Genomic DNA, 12196 nt, shown 5'->3' with positions numbered 1-12196 from the left:
TTGTAAGAAGGAGTGCTGTCAAGTCCTTGAATGGAGACGGTACCATGTGGACATACAGTATGTACATGGTTGGAAAGGGAGCCCAGATCACCACTGGGAAGCAGTATGGGTTATGGTGGTTTTTCATGATTTCATTATGACATTGTTAATGCAACTTTGAGAGTCTGCACTGGGTTCACATGGAAACAATATTTTATTGGCGAAATGTGTTTTAATATGCAATGGTACATTTTGTAATGTAATAAAGCAAAATATACTGTACATCAACAGATTCATGAATTCAAATTTGAACTCAAGAAATGCTGTGGTATGCAATGATACTACACAAAGTATACTAGATAAAAAATAAAAATAAATATCACAAGGTTAATTTAACATTACAACAACAATTGGGATCAATTCTTGAATTACGTGAAAACATGAACAATAAAATAAAGGAAAGAGGATTTGTTCTTGGTTCTGCTACTCACATTAGTCTAGAAATTAGATTTGCTTCTGGGTTGCAGAGATGAGAAAAACCCTGATGCCCTATGATACAAAAAGAGTGTTGCTTTTTTGTCTTGACAATTAAAGTATATAATAGCAATTAAAAAAATCGATTCTTGACCAAAATGTATTCCTCTGCACTGCAGTTCAGTCCCAGTCTGAGTACCTGACATCAGAGTACACACTCTCATGTTGTGTCTCTCTCTTCTTTCTTCCTCTTCTAGTTTTCCTCTCAGAGAAATTCAATGCAGCATAATTCAGGGTATCTGCATCTTGATCCTGTGAATAGTAATATTTTCATAGTAATATAGTAATATATAGTAATATAAACTATTAAACCCTAACAGGATACGTAGTTTTAAATAATACGGTGAGAAAAGTAATGCCATGTTACATTTCTGGACAATACTGTTTAGACAACTTTGCTGTGTTTACCTTGCTGCTTGATTCTCTAGTGTAGTTGTCATGTCCGATATGCTGAGAAGCACCCACTGTTTCCATTCATAAAAATAAAGCATCAAAATTACTAGACTTTCAAAGGGAAATTTGCCAAACAGTTTGAGATAATCCTTAACAATTTGCAACGTTAAACAGTTCACCTTTACAATGTTCACAAACTGGTCTAGTATGTCTGGTGCAGATGAGGACAATGATCCCAATCAGACAGACGGCCGAGGTCACTCCCAGAGCAATGATTACAGGATCTGTTGCTTTTTCTAGAAATGTACAACAAAATTATAGTTTTGGCATTCATACTTATGTAAAAAAAAGTTCTTTGGATGTTTTTTAGGTGTACAACCTCAAGAACTGATACTATTCAAACTTTAATCATGGCTTCAGTTGATAAGAATGTTTTAGATTTGAGATATATACATATATACCTACCAATATTCAGGTTTGTTCCATTGCCAAACAGGATCTCACCACATATGGCCACAGCACAGTAGTAAGTCCCAGCATCAGAGAGACTGAGGATGTTCTTGGAGAGGCTGTAGACACAGCTCTGTGTAGGAGAGGGAGTCTCAGGGCTCTTCTCACACTCATCACTCCTGTTCCCAGGGGAGTAAATGACTCCTGGATGGGATTCTCCTGATCCGGCTCTGAACCAGTACACACTGTGTTCTCCTGTACAGGTCTCAGAGAGTACTGTACACTGCAGAATCACAGAGTCTCCTGGATGGACTGGGTCAGACACTGGCCTCTGCACCACAGTATGGTAGTGTGACCTTTGGTGATTCTTACCTAAATGGGATACATGTTTTGATTCTCTAATGTATCACATGCTTCACAAAGATTCAAAGAGCACAGTTTTGTCAGCTAATTGTATACATTAATGAGAGTTTTTATTTTGTAATAACACATATGTGTATGCTACTATTAGCATTCAAACAATCAACACAACACAGTGGGTACAAAGGGAGCTGTGTGAATAACATGTAAATGTACTAATGTTAATAGTATTTAGGCACTATGATTACCTTTCAATAGTAAAAGAGTCCCATTGATAAAGTTGACTTCATAGGCTGTTCTCACTGCACAATAGTAAACGGCTTCATCTGTTGGGTCCGTGTTTGTAATAGCAAGTCGATACATCCCATCAGCATCAGCCTTCTCCACATTGAAACGTGAATGGTTAAAGTCCTTGTGCCATACAGGCACATCATATTTTGTCATTGTTACAATACTTTGAGGCTTTTGCCCAACCATTTGTTTGTACCAGAACATATTGATATCTTCCTTTGAGAAAACACAGTAGAGAGTCACTGGGTCCCCAGGATGAACCTCCCGAACTGGAGTTTGATACTGAACATCACTGCATTGTGTCACATCTGTAAAAACACATTTTATAGCCATGGCAATTAAAATACAACTATTGCCTACGTTATAAAGTGATAATGCAATGCATTTACAAGAAACACTCAACTTAAATGGGAAAATATTTTTCTGTAAATATTTTTTTCTGTAACACCTTCAATTGTGTTTGAGGTGAAACATGTCCACAGTTTTTATCCATATGCACCGTGTTTCCTTTAACATTTCAGATTAGTATCATGAACAGTATATCAGAAATACATGATAAACGGCAGCTTTCCTAGACACAGACTAGGCCATCTCCATGTAGAATGCTTTTCAGAATCTCCATTAAGAATAGATTTAGTCCAGAACTAGGGTCTTGGAATTAAGCCATTCATTATTGAAAAATAGGTTAAGGTTGGAATTTCACTTACACATCACACTGAGAAGTACCACGATCACTCCAATTTTGACCATCTTGGTGAGTAGCTCTTACATGTCTGGTGCAGTTGTCCTCTGCCCATGAAATGCAAAAATGAAAAGTCTATACTCACAGACCTATCTGATAGGCTGGAGAAAACTAAATCATGCTACACTTCCTGTTAGATTTTCCCACCAACAACCTGGTTGGTTACCTAAGGGACAGACATACATTTATTGGGGGGAGGGGCTGGTCCAACTCAAAGTGTCATAAAAGAAGCACCCCCCTCCCCAAAGTAAAAAATATTTTCAAATGACCCTCCCCTTCTACTGTAAAATAGATTAAACACTCTCCCCCTTATAGAATTTACTCAAAATAATGTTTACAACCACAAATAACAATAACTGTGTTTATAAATGTGGATATTGACTTTGCCACTTTAGCTTGCTTTTGTGGCACAGTCGATGCCACGCAGGGCTATGGGCCCGAAGGTTGAGGGTTCACCGACCACCACAGATGTGCTCACTCTCCCTGCCTGTTTCATTACACTACGATCAGATCCAGCTGCAAACAATGATCAGCTAGAGGTAATCAGATTTTCAACATTTTGATGCCATATTTATGATTATATAAAATATATGGAATGAATTTTCCACCGACAAGTTTATGTGCCAATGCACCACACAACCAATAAACAAAGCTTACTGACTTCGGGCATGTCATTATTATGGTTTTCAGTTTCAACACCACAATAACTAGACTATGGCAATCTCGACAAACAGAAAATACATCCCTCCCTACCTTGTAGACTTACCAAGTATTGAAGGCTTTGCTTGACAATCTCCGAATGTCATTAAACTTTTTGGTGTTTTGTTTCAGATGTCTTTTTCCATTCATCAATTGGCTGCTGCACAGTTTGGATTGATTGATTGATTGACCTTATTTGTCAGTAATTAAAAAAAAAAAAAATTGTGTATTGCACAATAAAGTCGGGGACCTATTTCCATTGTGGTCCCTATTTTGTACGTAAATACATCTACAATTACATAGAAACAGACACATTACAGAGATGCTCAACCTCCAGATGAGAGGGGAGTTCAGGTACAATTCTTACAAGTTTGTTTGGCTGGAAGCATAATCCTTAGATGTTTGTGGCTGCTGGTGAACCTTGATGTGCAGGCATAATCAAAGTGACACTGGACTAGCGCACTTGCCAGAGTCTAGGGTGTCTAGCTAGGTTTCCATCCAATTAGTGACAGATTTTCATGTGAATATTCTAAAATCTTCATAAAAGCAATATGCCATATGCATTCAGATCCAACCTGGCGCAGCCAGCACCATCAATAAATTAGGGATGTTGGTCAAATGAGCCACATTTAAGTGTCCTTATAAACAGCCTATAACAAATTACAAAAACACTATTCCTTGTGTCCACCTCATTGTTCAGTTATCGGAGATTTGAGCACTAAATGTATCAGGGCATTGCATACAAAGTCTTAGGTGTCCACCATGATATTCATATTTTTATATATATACAGTTCAAGTCGGAAGTTTACATACACTTAGGTTGGAGTCATTAAAACTCGTTTTTCAACCACTCCATACATTTCTTGTTAACAAACTCTAGTTTTGGCAAGTCGATTAGGACATCTACATTGTGCATGACACAAGTAATTTTTCCAACAATTGTTTACAGACAGATTATTTCACTTATGATTCACTGTATCACAATTCCAGTGGGTCAGAAGTTTATGTCATCTCATGTGTACAACATCTAAAGACCTGCATCCCTATACTGAGAGCTTTGACGTTTCTAAAAGGATGTATTTGGGTGTTTTTGGAGCCTTTGTTCGTGTTTTTTCAGGGCCTCCGTACTACACGATAATGAGGAAGTGATTTTCTATTTGGGGTAAGTTTCTCAAAAATTTGAAATGACAAAAAGGTGTCTGGACCCTTCTATAACATGCCATTTACATCAAAAATAGACATTTGGTTGTAAAAAACAAATATCAAATAAAATAACATTTTATAGGTCACATACACATATTTAACAGATGTTGTTGTGCTTGTATCCTTTAAGACCATAGGTTCCTGAGTGGTCCACTGGTTACTGCCTGTTTAGCCTGACACTTGAGAGCTTTCAGGTAACCAACCCAGTCTACCTTAAATGATCCCAGACCACTTCGATATAGGACCTCACAGTGTTGTAGTCAAAACACCTACAAGGGAAACAAGTGCATTTTCAGTCAGATGTTTTCATGACAAAAACAATTCAATGAAACAGGACAAGTAAAAAGGCTGGAAATATATAGCAAATGTACTGTGCAGACAGACAGAAAAAATAAGAAATTCATTGATATAGTTAGTTAGAAAAATGTATTTAAGTTTCAAACCACAATGGTACAATTATACAAAGTACAAATATTTTTAAAACCACATTGAGACCACATTTGAGACACTAAAAACAATCACGGTCAAAAATAGTACAGGCATCATCTATAATACATTATATAATATTTACACATGTATCCATACAACAACAAAAAGTAATGTGGATAGGACAATTAGGCACTTAAAAATAAACTATATATGAGACACCATAGTATACAGTACCATGAAAGCTACGGTGGTGACCTTATGACATTAACAGGCTTGTCAGGTTTATCGAAAAAATGGGTCACGGGTTGGACCATTTTACAGGAAGTATTGAACACTATGTTCCAGCCAATGAGGTATGTTTTCAAGTTTGAATATTTGATCATTGGTTGTCATTTAAGCACAGACCAAACAAACACCACCTCCCCAAATGTTACATACCATGATGGTCAGATTAGGGGTTGCTGTGATTATTCTCAGTGCAGTGTGTAAGTACAATTTCATCACTGGTAGAATATAATGTTTTGTTGTGGTGCTGTGCAATTCAATATAATTCAAGCTTCTTGAAGGGTAGGACAAATTGACATTTAGAACGTTCAACCAACACACATACCATCTACAAATAAATAATAACTTGAGTCAGTGTTAATAAACAAAGAAAGCATAATAAACGTATTTCATCTGGAATGATTTTCAGACTATTGTTTTGTCTTGTTTAACATTTGTCCTTGTCTGTGTGATAGCTACAGTATGCTTATGTTTCTGTTTCCATTTGATTTAGATGTAGACCATGTTAACCTGCTAAATCCAGTGATCACTGTTCAACTTGGTGATCCTGTAACCCTGCTATGTGTAACGCCTGTCGTTGGAAGGAGTGGACCAAAGCGCAGCGTGAAAAGTGTTCATGATTATTTATTTATCAAAAAACACTTGAACAAAGTAACAACATGAAAGCGAACAGTTCTGTCAGGTAACAGAGACTAAACAGAAAATAACTACCCACAAAACACAGGTGGGAAAAAGGATGCCTAAGTATGATTCCCAATCAGAGACAACGATAGACAGCTGCCTCTGATTGGGAACCACACTCGGCCAAAAACAAAGAAATAGAAAACATAGAAATAAAGAAACTAGAATGCCCACCCTAGTCACACCCTGGCCTAACCAAAATAGAGAATAAAAGCCTCTCTATGGCCAGGGCGTGACACTATGTGTTTTCCCAGTAGAAAAATTCAGCGATGATTAAATGCACTGGTACAAGCAAACTGTGGGACGTATTCCACAACATTTCGCATCAATGCTGAAATATTTTACAGAGCCTGTGTTTCACTCCGGATTTAATAATTCACACTTCAATGTAAAATTGGATCAGATTATGTTTTGCCTTCCTATCATGAAGATGATCCCAGAAGATGAAGCCATGTTCGATTGTGCAATTGGAAGAGAGATGACTGTGGAATTTAGAGATGGCACATTTCTGTCTTTATTAAAAGGTCAAATCATTTTAATTTATATTTATAAATTAGGTTAGTTGGACAATAATTTGTTCAGTAATTAAACAAAATAATTGCTCGGTACATTTGTAATTTCTCAGCCTATGGAAAGATTGCAGTAAAATATGTTATTCTTATACTATTTGAAAGTCTGATAATTACTCATTATGTTCTGATTCATTTAGGAAATGGTCAGAAGTCTGACTACAAGACAGTGGAGCAGCAGCCAGAGTCTGACCCAGTCCATCCAGGAGACTCTTATCGCAATGTTTATCACAACAGTTTTGTTTGTTAAGTTATCCATAGTTATAGATGCTGAGGGTGCTACATACATATGATTCTAGGGAGCCAAACTGCAATAAGTGTGTATTCACGTGACACTGACATTTCTTTCATAAGAGTGCTTGGCATTGCGCTTGGTGATCTTAGGCTTGTTTGTGGCTGCTCTGCCATGGAAACCCATTTCATTAAGCTCCCGTCGAACAGTTCTTGTGCTGACTTTGCTTCCGGTTGCAGTTTGGAACTCAGAGGTGAGTGTTGCAACTGAGGACAGACGATTTTTACGCGCTATGCTTTTCAGCACTCGGCAGTCCCATTCTGTGACCTTGTGTAGCCTATCACATTGCAGGCTGAACGTTGTTGCTTCTAGATGTTTCCACTTCACAATAACAGTGCTTACACTTGACAATTACACTTGATTGCATGGCTGTGTGTCAAATTATTGATAAAATAATTTTATTCATGATTCAAGTTATAAGAATAATTGTTATGCCATCAAATAAATTCATATTTTTGTATAATATCTCTTTAAGGCAATCATTTTACTTTAAGAAGTTAATTTACATAAGAGATTATGCTAAGATCTTACTGAGGAGAGGCAATTAAGATAGGTGGGCTAAGAAGTAGGCCTAGTAAACCATGCAAAAGGCATTATGGTCAAATAGAGATATATGACATAAGTATGGTATCAATTAGTAAGCCTAAAGCATTCAGCCAACAGATTACAGTAAGAGAAGCATTAGCACTGGTCTTTTGATTACGCTAACTGCTTATTGGTTGGAAATGGAACAGGAAATGTTGAACTTTAGTTTTTTCCAACCAATCAGGTAATTCTTAGAATTCAAACCAGCCTATATTTCTCCTTACATCAGTCATTTCACTTGGGGACTGTAGACCAACTGTTACAACACATCAAGATGATCAGAATCAACCTTGTTTGGATGTTAGTCAGTCAAGTGTGTAAGTACCAGTTTAACCAACTGTCCCATACTGTACTGTCTTACTGGATAGAAACATTTCAAACTGATCATATAATGATGTCTGATTGAAAAGATACTGTATGTCTTCAGATTCAATATGATGCAATTACGATGGCAATATATTTGTGGGCAATTCAGGTGCAAAGATTGGATTACAATATTTATAATGTATATATCTATATATATATAAAAAAAAATGAATTGTCTGAATGAATGGATAGCATAGCTGAAAAACTGATTTCTTTCAATTTTTGTGTAGTCCTGATTCACTCTGAAGAAGTTCCTCTGCAAATTCCACTGACCACAGCTCAGCTCGGAGAGTCTGTATCTCTTCCATGTTTCTTCTCAGAGACAATTGATTATTTCCAATGGCTGTACTGGTACAAGCAAACAGCTGGTCAAATGCCCCAAGTTGTGGCAACTCTAGAAAAGAGAAAATCAGCTAATTTTGTTCTTAATGGAGAGTTTAATGACCTACGTTTCACAATGGAGAAAGTAAAAGTTGGATATCTTCTCATCATCAACAATATCAGCAGATCAGATGAGGCAGCATACTTCTGTGGAATAGGAACAGTGTATGAGATGAAGTTTAGAAATGGAACATTTTTGGCTGTAAAAGGTAACTTTATTTCAGTAATATGATTTATCTCAATGTTTATCACAACAGTTTTGTTTGATAAGTTATCCATAGTTATAGATGCTGAGGTTGCTGCATACATATGATTCTAGAGAGCCAAACTGCAATATTTTTGAATTCACGTGACACTGACATTTCTTTCATAAAAACAACATCAACTAGGTGTCAGTCAGAAAAGGTCACACTACCAGACTGTAGAGCAACAGCCAGTGTCTGACCCAGTCCAACCAGAAGACTCTGTGACTCTACAGTGTACAGTACTCTCTAAGACCTGTACAGGAGAACACAGTGTGTACTGGTTCAGAGCCGGATCAGGAGAATCCTATCCAGGAGTTATTTACACCCCTGGGAACAGGAGTGATGAGTGTAAGAAGAGCCCTGAGACTCCCTCTCCTACACAGAGCTGTGTCTACAGCCTCTCCAAGAACAACCTCAGTCTCTCTGATGCTGGGACTTATTACTGTGCTGTGGCCACATGTGGGGAGATTCTGTTTGGCAATGGAATAAACCTAAATATTGGTAGGTAATGAATATTATGAGTTGTAGTGTAGAAAATAGTACTATTTAAGTGGTGCATATAGCACAGGGGTTGAAGTACATTTTGCTTTGACAATATTCTCATCATTGACCAGAAATTAATGTTAATATATATTCAAAAAATGCTACAAACAAAATACAAGCTATTGATAGTTAAACTTAACTTTAAACACAAGCTATTTAATCAAATATCTCCTTCAATATGTGGCTTCAGTCAATCAATGCCTTTAATATGATAATAATCATTTATTTAGCTTGTAATCAAACAAACATTCAACACAACAAATTCAAATTGAGATGATAGGGATGGAGATTGAATATCTATAGTCAGCTGGGGAGGAATGAACGGGAGTTGAGTCAGTTTGGGTTGGAAAGGCAGTATAGTTTGAGCAGAGGGGGCATCGGTGGTACAGAAAGAGAGAGACATAGACAGTCTGACAAACAGGCCAGTGGCTCTTCATCGGAGCACCACACCTGTTTCTCCTGCATTCAGTTCCTCCATAGAAGCCGCTCCTTTCTGTAGGTACTTTTTCTCCATTACAAGAAATGTAGCAACCACCTGGGTGATGCCATGGCTGCTGAAAAGTTTCAGTCCTTGTTATCTTTTGATAGGCCATCATTATAAATAAGAATTTGTTCTGAACTGACTTGCTAAATAAAGGTAAAAAAATTAAAAATAAAATAACAGAACATTCAAAACCAAAACATGAATTAAAAAAATACAACAAGAAAACACTTTAAAATGAAGAAAATATGTACAATATTTACAGAGCTCTATGCTTAGGCGACCTCATGATGCCATAGTCCATATGGAGGAGACACATTTTGAGGGTGCTATATATATCGCACTTACTATTTTATCTTAATATATGGGTGGTATATGTCTCTTACTCTTTGTGTTAATATAAGGGTGGTATATATATATATTACTATTTTATTTTTATATAAGGTTGGTATATATCTCTCTTACTATTTTATTTTAATAAGGTTGGTATATATCTCTCTTACTATTTTATTTTAATATAAGGGTGGTATATATCTATCTTACTATTTTATTTTAATAAGGTTGGTATATATCTCTCTTACTATTTTATTTTAATATAAGGGTGGTATATATCTATCTTACTATTTTATTTTAATAAGGTTGGTATATATCTCTCTTACTATTTTATTTTAATATAAGGGTGGGATATATCTATCTTACTATTTAATTTTTTATATACGGTTGGTATATATATATCTCTCTTACTGTTTTATTTTAATATAAAGGCTGGTCCATATCTATCTTACTATTTTATTTTAATATAAGGTTGGTATATATCTCTCTTACTATTTTATTTTAATATAAGGTTGGTATATATCTCTCTTACTATTTTATTTTAATATAAGGGTGGTATATATCTCTCTTACTATTTTATTTTAATATAAGGGTGGTATATATCTCTCTTACTATTTTTTAAATATAAGGGTGGTATATGTCTTTTTAATTTTTTTACTTTAATATAATATTTGGGTGGTATATATTGACTGTATTTATTACATGTTTTCTTCCTTTTAGGAAGATCACTGGAACATGTAGTCATTGGACTGGGAGTGACATCGATTTTCTGTGTGATTGTAATCATTATCCTCATCTTCACCAGAAATACAAAGCCAATTTGTGAACATTATCAAGGTGAGGTCTTTGGTATTACACACTGTAGATGAACACCTAAAACATTTAAAGATTAATACCCAATACTTGTCGCCAACTATTGTGCCTCTGTCTTCTACCAATCTTGACTTTTGTCATGTTGATGCTGTTTTTATTCACGTTAACAGTGAGTGTTGCACAGCATATTGGACATGACAACTCAAGCACCGAATGTGATCAGGTATATAAATGCAATTGTTATAATTTTGGCCTGTTTGTAGAAGATGTTTAATATGATACTAGATACTCCAGTTACCTGACAATTATTATTATTATGACTACATTTATTTATAAAAAAATATTATGATGATTCACAGGATAAAGAAGGAGTTATGTTGAACTATGCTGCATTGAGTTTCTCTGAGAGGAAAAGTAAAAGAGGAAGAAAGAAGAGAGAGACACCACAGGAGAGTGTGTACTCTGATGTCAGGTATTCAGACTGGGAGTGAACTTTGTTCATGTGCAGAGGAATGGATGTAGTTTGGTCAAGAAACTCTTGTTAATATAGATGTATATAATGTATTCAGACAGTCATGACATTTGATACACTATAATGTGTCATAGAATAAGCTTGTTCTTCTAGGAGCGTTCTCTGTCAGAGCACCACTGTTATGGAACGGCTTGTCCTGTGAGGTAGAGGGCCAGAAACTATTGAGGTCTTTAAATCATGCCGGAAAATCTACCTTTTTAGCTTGGCCTTTAATCTTAATCTGTGATTGTATTGTTATTTTAGACTTCCTTAGTGATTCTATGTTCTTCTCTTGTATTGTATCTATTGTATGTTAGCCCTTTGTTTAGATACACTATTTAACTGTGAGCCAACTCAGTGGCCTTGTGTTTATTGTACACTGTGAGATTAGAAGGTTGAGAGTTTGATCCCCGGTCAAGTCATATCAATTACCCTAAAAATGGGAACGGATTAGTCTCTGTTTGGCAGTCAGCATAAAGGAGATGGATTGGGTTAAGTGTCCTGTCCAGGAGGTGTACTTGTACATCAAGCTGTCTTCCGCTATTGAATATTGAACCTATGAGCCGTTCTGGCTCGGACAAGGATTACTTACTTACCTATTGTTCTACTGTAAAGTGTGTTGCAATAATATACTTCAAAGAACATTTGACTTGATCAGCCCTCATTTTCAGTCTTTTTTCTCTGTTTGCAATAATGTATAATTATATTATGGTTCTATTTTTATTGTTTTAATCATTTTTCCGAAATGTATGATTGTTGTGGAATTTACTGTAACCCATGAAACAAACAGTAGGATAGCATACCTTCTTAAACATTGTATATAATGTAGGTAAATTACATTCTACTGTATTTCTTGAGTTCCAACAGCATGTTTATGTCACTTTGGAATGAAGAGATTCGGGAGACAGGCGCAGGAATGCATATTCGTTTTTCTTAATCAGAGGTGTGGACTCGAGTAACATGACTTGGACTCGAGTCAGATTCGAGTCACAAATATGATGATTTGCAACTCGACTTTGACTTTAACACCA

At 36.0% G+C, this 12196-nt stretch overlaps 2 protein-coding genes across 2 annotated transcripts; one reads left to right on the top strand and one right to left on the bottom strand.

Annotated features, from left to right (window-relative positions):
* Window positions 1-494: 494 nt before the first annotated feature.
* Window positions 495-2160, bottom strand: LOC120046937. The gene is made up of 5 exons (XM_038992488.1): window positions 1965-2160; window positions 1372-1728; window positions 1086-1202; window positions 922-977; window positions 495-765 (listed from the first exon to the last, which is right to left on the bottom strand). The coding sequence occupies exons 1-5, from the start codon at window positions 2158-2160 to the stop codon at window positions 634-636; spliced, it is 858 nt and encodes a 285-aa protein (XP_038848416.1). The 3' UTR covers window positions 495-633.
* Window positions 2161-7766: 5606 nt separating this feature from the next.
* On the top strand, window positions 7767-11736 carry LOC120047391. The gene is made up of 6 exons (XM_038992914.1): window positions 7767-7809; window positions 8089-8462; window positions 8658-8985; window positions 10562-10678; window positions 10825-10877; window positions 11014-11736. Exons 1-6 carry the CDS (start codon window positions 7767-7769, stop codon window positions 11143-11145), a joined length of 1047 nt encoding a protein of 348 aa, XP_038848842.1. The 3' UTR covers window positions 11146-11736.
* Window positions 11737-12196: the final 460 nt, after the last annotated feature.

Source organism: Salvelinus namaycush, chromosome 5 (genome assembly GCF_016432855.1).
Source record: "Salvelinus namaycush isolate Seneca chromosome 5, SaNama_1.0, whole genome shotgun sequence".
NCBI classification, from domain to species: domain Eukaryota; kingdom Metazoa; phylum Chordata; class Actinopteri; order Salmoniformes; family Salmonidae; genus Salvelinus; species Salvelinus namaycush.
This window is presented reverse-complemented; position numbering and strand designations above follow the sequence as displayed.

Bases quoted from the DNA above. Each gene is read 5' to 3' on its own strand.
- LOC120047391 (XM_038992914.1), top strand. From the start codon at position 7,767: ATGATCAGAATCAACCTTGTTTGGATGTTAGTCAGTCAAGTGT. The intron at 8,463-8,657 runs GTAATATGATTT...TCACACTACCAG, and splicing joins TAAAAGGTAACTTTATTTCA to ACTGTAGAGCAACAGCCAGT. The intron at 10,878-11,013 runs GTATATAAATGC...GATGATTCACAG, and splicing joins CAAGCACCGAATGTGATCAG to GATAAAGAAGGAGTTATGTT.
- LOC120046937 (XM_038992488.1), bottom strand. From the start codon at position 2,160: ATGACAAAATATGATGTGCCTGTATGGCACAAGGACTTTAACCATTCA. The intron at 1,203-1,371 runs GTAGGTATATAT...GTACATTTCTAG, and splicing joins TGGAACAAACCTGAATATTG to AAAAAGCAACAGATCCTGTA. The intron at 978-1,085 runs GTGAACTGTTTA...GAATGGAAACAG, and splicing joins AGTTTGTGAACATTGTAAAG to TGGGTGCTTCTCAGCATATC.